Source organism: Aptenodytes forsteri, unplaced genomic scaffold, assembly GCF_000699145.1.
Source record: "Aptenodytes forsteri isolate BGI_AS27 unplaced genomic scaffold, ASM69914v1 Scaffold159, whole genome shotgun sequence".
Taxonomy (NCBI): domain Eukaryota; kingdom Metazoa; phylum Chordata; class Aves; order Sphenisciformes; family Spheniscidae; genus Aptenodytes; species Aptenodytes forsteri.
Genome location: NW_008794747.1, coordinates 2,692,205 through 2,705,544, shown reverse-complemented (window position 1 = coordinate 2,705,544; position 13,340 = coordinate 2,692,205). Strand labels below are relative to the sequence as shown.

At 40.6% G+C, this 13,340-nt stretch overlaps 1 protein-coding gene across 1 annotated transcript in view; it reads right to left on the bottom strand.

Moving 5' to 3' along the window:
* Positions 1-2,859: 2,859 nt before the first annotated feature.
* Positions 2,860-13,340, bottom strand: part of NFATC2 (nuclear factor of activated T-cells 2) — a 98,478-nt gene continuing 87,997 nt past the window's right edge. Inside the window, exon 10 of the mRNA XM_009274061.2 lies at positions 2,860-3,148. Within this exon, the coding sequence (XP_009272336.1) occupies positions 3,093-3,148 (56 nt within the window). The 3' untranslated portion in view covers positions 2,860-3,092. The remainder of the gene's footprint in view (positions 3,149-13,340) is intronic.

Sequence of the window (13,340 nt, the reverse complement as noted above, 5' to 3'; positions counted from 1 at the left end):
TCTCTATAGCAAAGTGTCCGACAGACCACATAAGAGCAGTGGAAATCTTATCCTTCAGCTAAAGAGCGCATGCTTCACGGGTGCGTCCTGCGAAGTAGCTTCAATGGAGCATTGCAGGGGCTCAGGGGTTTGCCTGCCTGGGTCCCTTTGAAGGTTGAAAAGCCTTTGCTATGAGTCCACATTTTTCTTGTCTGCTTTATACATTTATGCCTTATAGTAAAAAGGGGAGAAAGATGCTTAAATGATCAGTGGGGAACAGTGACAAAGAATAAAACTACAAATAAAAATCAGTCTGCATCATGAGCTTGCATACTGCAATGGCTCATTGCAGGAGAAGCTTGCTAGTGGATTTGGTGCGCAGTTATCTGACTTCGAGATCAGCCATTCATCTGTATACAGAGGACTATTGACAAGCAGTTGCTATGGACAATCACCAAATAAGCAGCAATATTTTTAGACTACGTCAGTGCGTCTACAGATTTGAAAAGAAGTTCATGTTCTTCTTTGATATTCTATTTAAAATCCAGCAAGAGAAAAGTTTCTGTCAGTTATTTGGGGATTTTGGGTTTCCTGTGAATAGGTTTTTGGTTTGTTTTTATATTTCTCCTATACTTTACAGGTTGGATCAGGGAAAATAGATGGTCATTTTTGGTACCTCCAAGTGTGAATTCTGTGAAACCAGGAGACACGTTTGGTCTGTTCTTTTACTCAGCTGCAGCAAAGAACTTCTGACAGGCAACTTTTGGCCTGAGGAATTTTTCAAAATTGTCCAAAACATCGGCCTGCATTAAAAATCCATAATATATGTCAGATTCTGGCAAACTGGCAGTTTTAAAACAATCCAAAATAGCTTATTTGAGGCATGTGAGCCAGTTGAAGTACTATACAAGTGCTGTTTAATGATCAATAATTCCCCTGCGCAGAACTCATTTCAGCTAGTCCAAGTCTCAGGTTTGTTTCTGTAAAAGTCAGTAATAAAAAAGGCCATTTTCACCTCTGCAGGTAACAGGCTGAGGCTTGGCTATCTCGACATTCGTGCTGATGCAACATGTGGAGCTCACAATATGAGCACCAGAATGAGGCATCCTCAGCCAGCGACTTTTTGGTGTTGCCGAAATGGGATACAGGGGACTCCTTTTGCGACAAAAGATTTGAATCTCACAAAGTGGGCTAATGCCTGCTACCACTCGCCGTCTTACACGAGCGCTGCCGGTGTGTGTTAGCAGTACTTGAAGGGGAAAAAGAAGCAAACTCCCCAAGCTGTGTTATTAATGCCGGTTTGGGATTTGCAGTCGGGAAGGGCTCTGCTCTGGCTCTGGACCTAGGCTTGGTTGAATCCAGAGCTCAGCTGCTCCTGTGAAATTCAGATTTCAGTTTAAGATTCAAGATTATAGGTGAGACCTAGGTCAGGTGTTCTGGAAAGTCTAATGCTCTATCTCTAACTCTAAAATTGAAGACCTGGCAGAGTTTAAGTGGCAGCTTTCATCGGCAGAAAATATATTCTTCTCAATACTCCTGAAAAGACTGCTGCTGGAACGAGCACATACACTGCAGGGTTTGTTTAAGGTCTTTCTTGCACTATTGGGGAACCAGTTATGCAGCTGCTCTGCTGGTCTGCTGTATTCATATAACCTAATTCCTGCTGTGAGCATGTGGACACGTTGGTGTTCAGCAAAGTTTACTGTGAAACAACTGAGAACAGGATAGATTCACTGCGTTTTCTAGAATAGAGCTCAGACCCTGCACTCTTAAAAATATCAGCGTTCCTCATTTACAAAACCAGAAAAGATTACTACGTATTTCCTACAATATTATGGCTATCTTTTACTGTACATTGATTATCCACTCATGATGCCTTTTTATCACACTGTGGTAGCAATGACACACCAAAATGTTATAAACTTGCTAGCTGTACAACTGCAGATGGCAGCGGTTATCTCTTATTGTGATAAGCCTGTGTCAGTACAGTATATTATAACACATGAAGCAAAACATAACAAACATACTAACTCATGTGGAATTTTAACCTTCCCAGAAATTGCTGGTAGTTTTGCAAAGCTAAAGAGACAAGGTGAATATAAGTAAGTGTATACTTTTTCTGGAACATATGGCTTCTGTAAGATGCAATTATTTTCCTCTGCAGCTTGCGTGGTTAATTGTTACAGCTGCTAAATGAGACAAGTTAAGAGCCAATAGCAGGTTCTATATGAAAAGAAACAGCAACAATTTATTAGAGAGAAAATATCTAAGATGTGTTCATACACTGCCTAAATATTAAAAAAGATCAATCATAAAATCTTTGGATTTACTGTGACTCCTATTAATTAATCTCTGTTTTATCTGGGTTTATTTTACCTTGGGACAGGTGTTACAACTGCTGAATTGCTCTTTTCACTGGTTCTCTGTGAGCATCCTTCTCCTTCACATTCTTATCCAGTCTGAGAAGAAAAATGAAGAAAACTCCTGGATTCAGCTGATGTCTACTGTTTGAAATACTGATCACAGTGCTCAGAGTCAAAAAAAAATGGCTTTTGATCCCAGGTCGGATAAAGGCCGAGCAAGCTTGGGTTGCCTCAGTTTCCTACAACAATAAAATTTCTCAAAAGGGCTTTGAGACCTGGAGGGCAAGTCATTGTTAGTGAACTGCAAAATGTCGTTATTTTTTTATGGAATATATTACTCTTTCTTCCCCCGTTTCCCACCCCACCCAAATAAGCACTAATATATAACCTCCCTTGCTTTGTGCGGTGTTCAGGAGTGACATCTCACTTCTCCCTTATTACTAAGATAGATCGATACACAGATAGATATTTTGCAGCAGGCTTGAAGAGTTTCCTCAGACAGATGCTCTGTTATACAAGAACAATATGATCTTTGGACGAAAGGAAGGGTGTCCTTCTCGATGTTTACAGAGAGAGGTGGCGAGTTGCTTAGTCAAGGCTGTCAGCTTGATGCCAATACATTGTTCCTTGCATTGAATTGGTGCCTTGAGATGAACAGTTAAGGAAGCAGGAGGTTGCAGGGGCATTGGAAGGATCTAAGAGGTCAGTTATGGAAGGATTCGGTAAAAGTTGTCTCACAAATCTCTTCTTCTATGTCTGATTTCTGGCAGGCAGTCCAGAAAATTCCTTCCTGATAATTTCGTTAACTGTGAAATAAAAGAAAGAGGAAGAAATGTTAGGGCACTTTCAAAATCACAAGAAGTAAAAGAAATCCTTGGGCAGTTTGCTGTTAAGCTGAAAACATCCCCTCTGTATTCATGACAAAATTTTATTAGAACTTAAATCTTTTAGTCTTAATTACCCAGACTACATATTTTTGGAAGGCCAGGGGGAAGGAGCGGAGAGAGGGGGTTTACACTGTGGTCAGCATGCTTCAAGTACCGTAAAAACACAACTGAGAAGCTGTACCATGTGTCTAGTACATGCTACATCCCTTATGTACACAACACTTGCCCTCTTTCACAGACATTTCCTTTACCCGAGGTAAAAAAAAAAAAATCTGTAAGTATCTGAGCATTTTGACATTTTCACTAGGCTGAAATAAGAATATTTTAAAAAGAGAAAGGCCAGCTTTGGAGGAAATATAGTGGGCAGTTCTGAAAACACAGAGATTGCAATTCAGGTGAAAAAGTGTTGGGGTTTTTGTGGTTTTGTGTTTTTTTTTTTAATCTCGCTGTAGACCCTATTTGCTCTACATTTTTGTTATAGTTTGTTTGTAGATTATAGCATAAGCAAACTTCCATGCACCACTATGACACTCTAAGAGGCTGGGACAGGCTTGTTAATAAAGCTCAAGAGAAGACACTGAAGAACTTTGTTCTCTGTTTAAAAAAAACATTATTACATGTTATATACAACAGCCATTCCCTCCTGTCTACCTTTCACACTTATTTGCCTAAAGCACCCTTTGGTAACTCCTGGAACAACATTTCTTTCTCTAGGCAGCAATTTCATTAGGAGAGACGTGAGTGTTTTGGTGCAAAACTCCAGAACTACCTGTTTTGGGGCTCCATTTCACATGCAGCTTTTTGGTGCTGTATTCACCAAGGGAGTCCACGGTTCAGAAACTGTTTATCTACTTTGACAAATTTGCCTTAAAACCAAAAGAGCAAATTTTCTAAGGTTTCAGAACCAAGATCTAAATGATTTTTCCCTGTTGATATTTAAGGGCTAAGACAAGGACTAATTCAAACCAGAGAAGACCCTCACCCAAGACTGATTAATCCTCAGGTATGCAGCTGTAAGACTCCCCATATTTAGGCCCATTTCTAACAAATGTTTAAGAAAAAATTTTAATTAACATAGTATTTCACCACTTCCCAACAATTAAAAAAAAAATGGTGCCTGATCTCTTACTGTCTCTGGGAAGGGGAACACATGTATTAATTTTTAGTAGTTATGACCAGTAGTTTGAAAGCTCCCTCCACTCTACATGCAATGGAATTTATCTCTGAGAAAGTAAAAAATTTATGTTTTACACAAAGCTCCATGTTATTACTGTACAGATGTCTGCTGTGGTCAGCTATCATGTGAATGTGTGAATACTGTAAGTATTCACACAGAGCACGGCACAGGTACTTGATGGGAGGAGCAGGGCGCCAGCCCTCCGCATTTCCAGGCACAGTAAACTCTCCATAGCCTGTGCCACACAAGGCAGTTTCCATCCCTCTATGCTCAAAAATCCCACTGTTAACAGCCCAGAGTTTAGCTCTTCCTAATTCCATCCAGGAAATGCCTGATATCAATCAGATTGATGCCTCTTGGAGAGGACATGGGCAAAACCAGCATGGCTGACAGCAGAACTCCTGTCCTCTCCTGCTGCCCAACTTTCTACCTGCCACCATTACCTGCTGGCTTCTACCAGCCTTTTGGGTGAATTCTTGCAATTAAAGCACATACGTGGGGTATTTGGTGTGTTGCTGCTCTGCAGTGCAAGCAAGCAACCAGTGGGAGGTGAGGTTGGTTCACTTTCAGGGAAAAAACCTCCTTCAGCTCAGTTAGAAGAGCTTCCTGTTTGCTCTACCCAGGAAATGAGAGGAGCAGGTCTTCAATGGAAATTTTTCACAGCCTCAGCTAAAAATAGCAGTGAGGTAAAAGAAGTGGGCACCCACTCTTACAGGGTCATTTCCTTCCTAAAAACAAGTGGGCTGAGACTGCAGGCCGATTGATTTATCGACACATTTGTTTGAGCAGCCAGCGTACCAAAAATATCGTGTATGAGTTTCCTTTCATTTAATACAGCCACCACTTGTGGAAATATCGGAGCCAACAGTCATCTTTGTCTAGGAAGGGTTAAATATTAAGTGAAAAATGAGCAGATAATTAAATGGAGTTTACTAAGCCCACAGTCTTTTGAGGAGTCCGGTTTTGGTTCTGTTTCCCAGCCTGAGCTTTAGGCAAAGTGAAATCCATCATGCAGCACCAGCAGACCACGAGCCCAGAGCTTGGCCAGCGTGGGGACCTCCGCTCGCCAGCTCCAGGCAGGTTGGACAGTGCGGTAAAGGGCTTACTCAGCCTGCAAACTTCACTTTCCCTCCTGTGTGCTACATGGGAGGTCAGCAGTGGGTTTTGTGGTCTGAGGTTATAGGGGGACTACAATCTGTAAAGAGCTAAAAAGTTGCAGGGGAACAGCATGAAACATTAACCCCATAGATGGGCTGCAGGACCATGCTCGGGTGCAGCTGGACACTCTGTGCGAGCTCTTACAGGTGGCAAATTGGATTTTTCTTGTAAGCATCTGAATGACAGGGGAGCTTCCTGTTATCAGTTGGCCTGAACTGATAACCTGTAGTCACCCTGAATTTCACCTAAATCCATGTGGTGAGGGGAGTTAGGTGCAGTTTAAGCTGGGCAACGCTAGTCTGGGAGCTTTAAGGGAAGGATGTGTAAGTCAATGATTGTCCCAGCACAAAAAGTCCTAATCTACAACCAGAGCCCCTAAATCTAATGAATATATAAACCTAACAGGGATGGATCCCAAGGCAAGTATCGCTCCTCCAGCTTGGAGTCACCTCCAGACTGAGCAAATCACACATCTTTGGTGATCTGCTCCAGATTTGGGAGCACACAGATCCAGATCCAGGTGTAATCTCAGTGACTTGGGTTTCAATAGTAGGTTGAACAAAATCAGCAAACTGAGACATATCTAAACTTCAGAGGAAGCTGAGATCATGTGCTGAACTTGCTATTCTGAACTCCCATCTATCTTTTTTTGGTAGCATGGTTAAAATGTATCTCAAGTATCAGTTCTCATTTGCTCATTTCTAGCTGAGAGGAAATGGAGATGATGTGATTAATAAATAAAATATTGTTATTTAAGGTGCCTGGCATGTGGCAACTCTGGAGCACACTGCTATTGATCCATTTAATGAGAAAGAACTGATTAAACAGGGCCATGAGGACATATGCAAAGATAATGAAAGATTAAATTATAAAAAAAGATACGAAATTACAGCTGACATCAGCCATCCAGACCAAGGAAATCCCTAGTTAGGCCTGAATCCCTTCAGCATATCCTCTGTTAGATACTGCTGTTGTACAAGTGTTACAACAGCCCCGGTGCTTGGAGATCCCCAAGTTAACTGAATGTGAGAGGCTGGCTGAAATCATGGGAGAATGTCTGCGTTCTTCTAATCACTCAGCTTTGATGGGTTAGAGTCAGTCTCTCAGGCTTCAGTCCTCAAAGACATTTGAGACTCTAATTCACATCCTCTCAGATAGAAATCTGGAGTGTATTCACTTGCGGGATGATAGTGGGTTGTATTAAATACCGAGCTTCAACTAGTAGTCCAGAGACAGAAAACAGTCTCCAATTTTAGCTGGCAATGAGTCAGGCTCCTTGTAATTGATTATATACACACACACACACACATATCCATGCGTGCGCACACATTCACGCATGCATCGGAATAACAACTTTACTAGTGTTATTCCATCTGTATGCCTGGAATAACACCGATGAAGTCAATGCTGTCACAGCACTATACCCGTGGCAGTGACGGGGGTCTTGTGCCCTCTGGGGATCCTGCAAGACTGAGGGTCTCATCAGAGGAGGCAAAGCTCAGCTCCAGTGGGCTCCTCCCTTCACCGGGCAGGGATCCTGCACATTCCATGTTTGCTCCGCTGATGTGGCCAAGAGGCGTTTTACACGCGAAGCCAACACAAGACACGCAGGGAGGAACTGATGGCATATCAGGGACTGAGGAGGAAAGTTGAACCCTGAATTTTTAGTCTCAAAACGTGACCAGGCAAACCATGGTCCTAACGTGGTTCTAGCTGCTGCCTTGGAATGACAGGATGCTTTAGCCCAGCATGCACAACCCCATCTCTCCTTCCCTGCCCACCAGGCCCCAGCTACTTCAGGACAGCTCTGTGGTACACAAGTGGGGAAGAAAAAGAATGAAAAAAAAAATTAAATTAAATTAAATAAGATTTTAAACCCTCTAAGCCAAATAAAAAGGGGCATGACTTTTTAATTGAAAAAAAAAATAAATAAAGGTTAAGAGAAACACACAGCTGGAGAAAAGGCAGAAAAATACCAATTACCTTTCTTTTTGATTGCTTGGATCAGATCACAGTCTCATTCTTTTTCATATAATGTTTTGTATCCAGCTAAGGTGTGTATCTATCAGCTCTGAAAAAGATTTGCAAAACCATTTTTGAGAAAAAAAAGATCAAAAATCACAGTCATTCTTTTTCATATAATGTTTTGTATCCAGCTAAGGTGTGTATCTATCAGCTCTGAAAAAGATTTGCAAAACCATTTTTGAGAAAAAAAAGTAACCTTTGACCTGTGTTGCAAGGCCAAATGTTACAGTTTTCAGCTACTCTTTTATTTTGTGGTTTAATTTATTAAAAGGACATTTCAGCATATACAATACATAAGGCAGAACCTAACCGCTGACCTTTCTGTTTGCTCAGATCCAGTACTAGATTTTACTTTTTTCCCCTCTTTTCTCAACTGATATGATCTAAAAATAAGTATGCAAAAAATTACACTCCTAAATTGATCACAAAACATATGCGAAATGCTGGTAATTTGATCTGAGACTTCAGAGGCACAGGAGGTCCATGCATCTTGTAAGTCAGGTCAAAGACTAGTCACTGCCTTTTGCAATATTCAGTTATATTATCATCTTAGTGGCCCAAATAAAACATTACACATTTATGCCAGATCAAAAGTCAGTCCCTTTTAACTAAGAGATCTAACCACAGTGGCAGTGTAAATTAGACTTTGCCTTAATTGTAAAGAACAGGAAAGATATGTGCAAAGAAATTATGAAAGTTACAGTCTTTGCTTCAAACACAAATAAGGTGAAATTTTTTTCTCATAAAATGGCAATATTTAAAATTCTGTTTCTTTTTTTTCTGTCTGATCTTTTTAGATTTCTTTTGAATTCATCATGAAAGTGTTTGGCACTTCTGCAAAACCATGTGGAAATTAAAAAAAATAATTGCAATATTAAGGAGGAAAAAGTGCTTCTTAAAACCTAAGTTAGTTTTGAGTGCAAGATTCAGAAGTGTCTTTGCTGCTGGATTTCAGGTGACTATATATAGAAAAGAAATATTTTACTTGGCTCCCAAAGATTGCACAGCCACGTATCGTACACTGGAACTACCACTCAGTACACAGCATATTTTATATTCTGCATCCTGGAAAATCAGCTTTTGCACATGCAAGCAGAGCAACTAATTGACTGGTAAATACAAACTTAGGTGTATCAGGCACAAGGAGCCCAAACCCAACAAACTGTGTCGGGGAAAAATACTGGGTGTGTGTGGGGGGGTTGTTTTATAAATCAACAGCAATGAAAGGCTTTTTTCTGGAAAATGGGGACGTATAACTACTAAGAGGTTCTTAGCTGTAAAGCTTTACTTTAATTACACGTCAAAAAAAGGTTTTACTCCTTATTGAAATAACGCCAATAGATGTACCCTGCAACTTTTCTTCCTTGCCCTGCCTGTAACTATGTACTCGGTGTAAACTATAAACCTCTTCAACACCATCCAGCCCAACAGCAACCAGGTCATCTCTGTTAATTAAGCAAACTCTTGGAAGAAGTTACTGATCTCAAACTAAGTGGCAATTCAAGTCCCATGATGCATTTTTACTATAAGTTTCAATAGACTCAAAACCCATCGGCATCTTTCCATTAATTTAACATCATAATATATACCTGATAAGAAAACAGAATCTAAATAAATTGCATATTTTTGGCTAAAACCTGTCCCAACTGAAATCAATACCTAAACTCCTCGTGATTCAAAGGATCTGGATTTCACTCACGACATTTAAATATCCTTCCCTTATATTTCAATATAGTTCCAGAGTGAGGTGCAAAAATAAAATGATCAGTATCTATGGTACTATCCTACCCAATATCTTTAACAGGAAGTTGGGTGTGCCTGTAAGAAAAGAGCAGAAAATAAAGATAGCATTTCTGCTAAAAAAAAAATTCGGTGTCCTAAACATACTATACATCAAAACTACGAAGAAGGAAATACTCAAAACACAAATCTGTCTGTGACACTACCCCAGAAATTTTAAGGATTTTCTAAGTACTTTCATTATTGTCAGTGTGCTTCCAGAAAAGATCAACAGCCTACCACCACAAAACAACCATGTTAAAACTGTCAGGAAAAAGCGTGACCTAGTGGTTAGAGCAGAAGTCTCGATAGTGGGACTCCAGAGCTTGGAACTCTGCTATATCATCATCTTGCCATATGGCGCTGGCCAATCCCTGAAGGACCAGATTTATTACAGGTTTGCTTTGGTCTGAAAAATGCAGAAAGACTCTGAAGGTCATGCTCAGGGAACTTAAATGCCTAGCTAACAGAAAATGGCTGAAATGATGATGACCTGCATAGAATGAGCCTATACTAAGTGTGTGGATTTCGTAGAGAGCAATCATTTTCAAAAGTCCCTACAAAGACGTTTTAAAGTCCTTAGATCCCAAACTACCAAAGGCATAAGATGCTGAGCTCACTTAGGCTCTCTAAAAATTCTAATAGGTGACAACCTAAAGCCTTTAAACCCATAAATGTCAGTCAATGTTGGAGAGCTCAGTACCTCTAAAAATTAGGTCCTAATTATTTTTGTTAGGAAATTGAGCCAACATAGGCAACAGAGAGCACTTTGAAGACAGTGACCTGTTCTGACTTCACGGTATGGCATCTGAAGTCAGGAGAGTAAGGAGCATCCCTCAGCCCTGGGGATGCCTTGTCCTGAGAGACACTGGCGTACCACTTGTGAGAAGCTGCAGGGATGCTCTCTTCACTGACTGTGCAGGAAGTCTGGGACTGGTATCCCGAGGCAGTTTGTAGCCTGAATAATTTCTTTTAGACAAGCAACCCTTTGTTTTTGTTTATTCACACATACTCCTCAGACAGAAGTTGTTATTCTGCAAAGTGTTCCCTCCAGCTGAGTTCTCCTCAGTGATACAAAGCAAAGTGACCAGATACAAAGGAAGGAAAACAGAGCAGTTTGCAGCAGTGGAGATAATGTGAAACCTGCGCTGCTCTCCCTGTACTACCTGCCGTGCACGGAGCTGTTGGGTGCCTGTCCTATTTTGCCATGCTTCGCTTAAGCTTGTTACACAAATGGTTACAATCTTGTAAATCAGTAATAAGTTGCACCTGAGCCTGTAAGTGATTAGTAAAAAATCATTACACTTCCATGGCCAGAGGACTTTCACACAGTTAATCAGTTAAGAAAAGATCTGGGTGTTAACTGGTTGTTTAATTCCCTGAAAGGCCAGTTTATTGAGACCCCATAGTAAGAGGACCAAAATCTTATGTGCAAACAATATATAGCAGAATTACATTGCTTACAAATGACATACTCTCCTGGAGAAACAGATGCCAAATATTGCCCTAAAGTGAGCTGAATGGAGAAACTCTTAAGGCTGAGCAGATGCCATTTGTGGTGCTTTCAGTTATTTAATCCATTTGATCCCTGTTTGAATCTACTGGAAATCAATGAGTTAAGTTTTCTAGGTACCTCCTCCATGAACCAGGAAACTGGGGTTATGTGATATTTGCCAGACACACATGCACGCATGCACGAGCTTTCTCATCCTGGGTTGTTGACTGGAACGGCAAAAGAAAGAGTAATTTCTGCTCCAGAGCGTGATTTCCTGTTTGCTTGATGGATTTCAGTATTTAGTCGTCAATTTTTTATCAGAAGATTCTAAGATAGGTGCAAACCCTGCCTACACATCAACTGGAGGAAGAATTCGCATCAGCTGGCAACCTGGAAAGTGCACCTTCAGGCACAATTTCATGCCCTGTTAGGCTTCAGCATATCACTGTGGGAAGCCTTTGCAGCTCAGTCCCCCTGGTATAAAAACCCCTGAATTTAGAAGAGCTGCATCTTAGTCACTGCATGACTACAATGGGAGGAGGCACCTCATCAAACTGGGGTGTTTCTTTAAATCTCATTCTCAGCACCCTTTTTCTGCCCGGTCCACAGCACTGCACATACTGAAACTGGACTTGAGGGATGGCGTTCAGGGTGGCACCCAATGCCAGGCGCTGCCAATCTCATTCACGGATTACCTGACAAAGGACTGGCTCTGAATATTAATGCTGACACTGCTGGGAACTATATGAATTTGAAGCAAAAACTTTTGTATTATTAAATTTGCTAAAACTATGATAAATATCCTGTTTATTTATTAGCTAAATCCTTTAAGTCTGTTTAGTCACTACACGTAAGGCATAAAGGGACTGGAACAAGATCTGATAGCTTTATGCAGTTCTTCTATGAGTGTCAGCAGCCACTTTGGGAAGCGTACCTTGCAAGTGGAAAACTAGATCAGCCTGGGTGTGATGAGGAACTCCAGGCCACCGTGGATTTGGTTTGTAGTAGCTTTCCATAACAAAGTCTTTTTTTAACTGACTTTCTTTCTGCTCACATATATTTAGATATGACTTTCATTCTGCAGTACTCTGATGCCAGATAGTTTTGGCTGAAATTATAAGGGAAGGGACACGTGTTTGAGTCATGCAGTTGGCTCTCTCTAGTTGATAGTTAGCAAGTTACTGAGAAAAGATGAAGTTTGTATTTAGTTAACATGCAATGAGACCAAGTAAAATAGTCCAAATAGAATATGCACATAATAAATAAATATACAAAAACTTATACCAGAAGAGGACGGAGTTAATTTTCTTAAACCACATTAGTTGGCTAAACCAACACAGAAATTTTAGGCTGATGGACTGAAGCTTAAGAAACACAAGGCAAGAGTCTTCATTTTTTCACTCCGAACTCTTGATCTAACTCTGTGGCAGCTGCTGCTGCTGCAAAGCACAAGGGTGAACTGTGCTCACATCTATTTTTGTGTGCGTGGTTTGGACCTTATGAATTTGCTACATAACTGTTGAGATAAGCAGTGCCGTTTGGTATTAAGACATATTTCTTTTAGATTAAAAACAGCAAAACTAAAGGAGGTTGGTGATGATTTTTTCCTACAGTAGCTTGCACCTCATAGTTTAAAAGCTAATGAAATTGGTAATAGATACCACAATGCCTCTAAAATAGTAACTGCCGGCAGGAAAAGCACACAAGCGATATAGCACTATTTATTCACATGTCACTTTGCAGTTTCATCATTCTCCTAGACTTAACCTATTTACTAAGAGGCGGTATGAGTCATTCAGCGAAGTGTTTCAAAAACAGAGAGAGAAAAGAGAATGGATGGGAGAAAGCTATTTTTTACAGGAAATAATTGGGGGGTAGGAACCGAAGAACAGTTACAGCATGTTCAGGATTAGCTGAAAGTAACAAGAATAGGCAATGCTGCTGCTTTTTTTATTTCTGTCACAAAGGAACTACCAGAACAAATATTTAATTGAGGGGAAACAAACCATTTAACAAATATTTAATTAAGGGAAAACAAACCATATTACCCTTCCCTTCGGGCAGTTTTGCAGGAGATGAACAGTCAATAATGTAATCTATTTTCCTCCCTTGAGCACTAGCGCTTATGGCTATTAATCCACAAAACTAATTACTGGCACTAATTCTCTTGCATCTTATCTTCTGCTGTGTCTTAACTTTGCAAGCATCCCCACTGAAGGGCTTGTGGATTCTTGCAGAACCTGGGCCTCTACAGCAAACCAGGTTTCCCTCCAAACACGTCTGAACTGAATTTTGAGCCTGGTTCTCAGGAGAAAACAGCCAGCAGAAAATCACTGTCCCAAGGTGTGCTGGTTTTGGCTGGGGTAGAGTTAATTTTCTTCACAGTAGCTAGTATGGGGCTGTGTTCTGGATTTGTGCTGGAAACAGTGTTGATAACACAGGGATGTTTTAGTTATTGCTGAGCAGTGCTTACACAG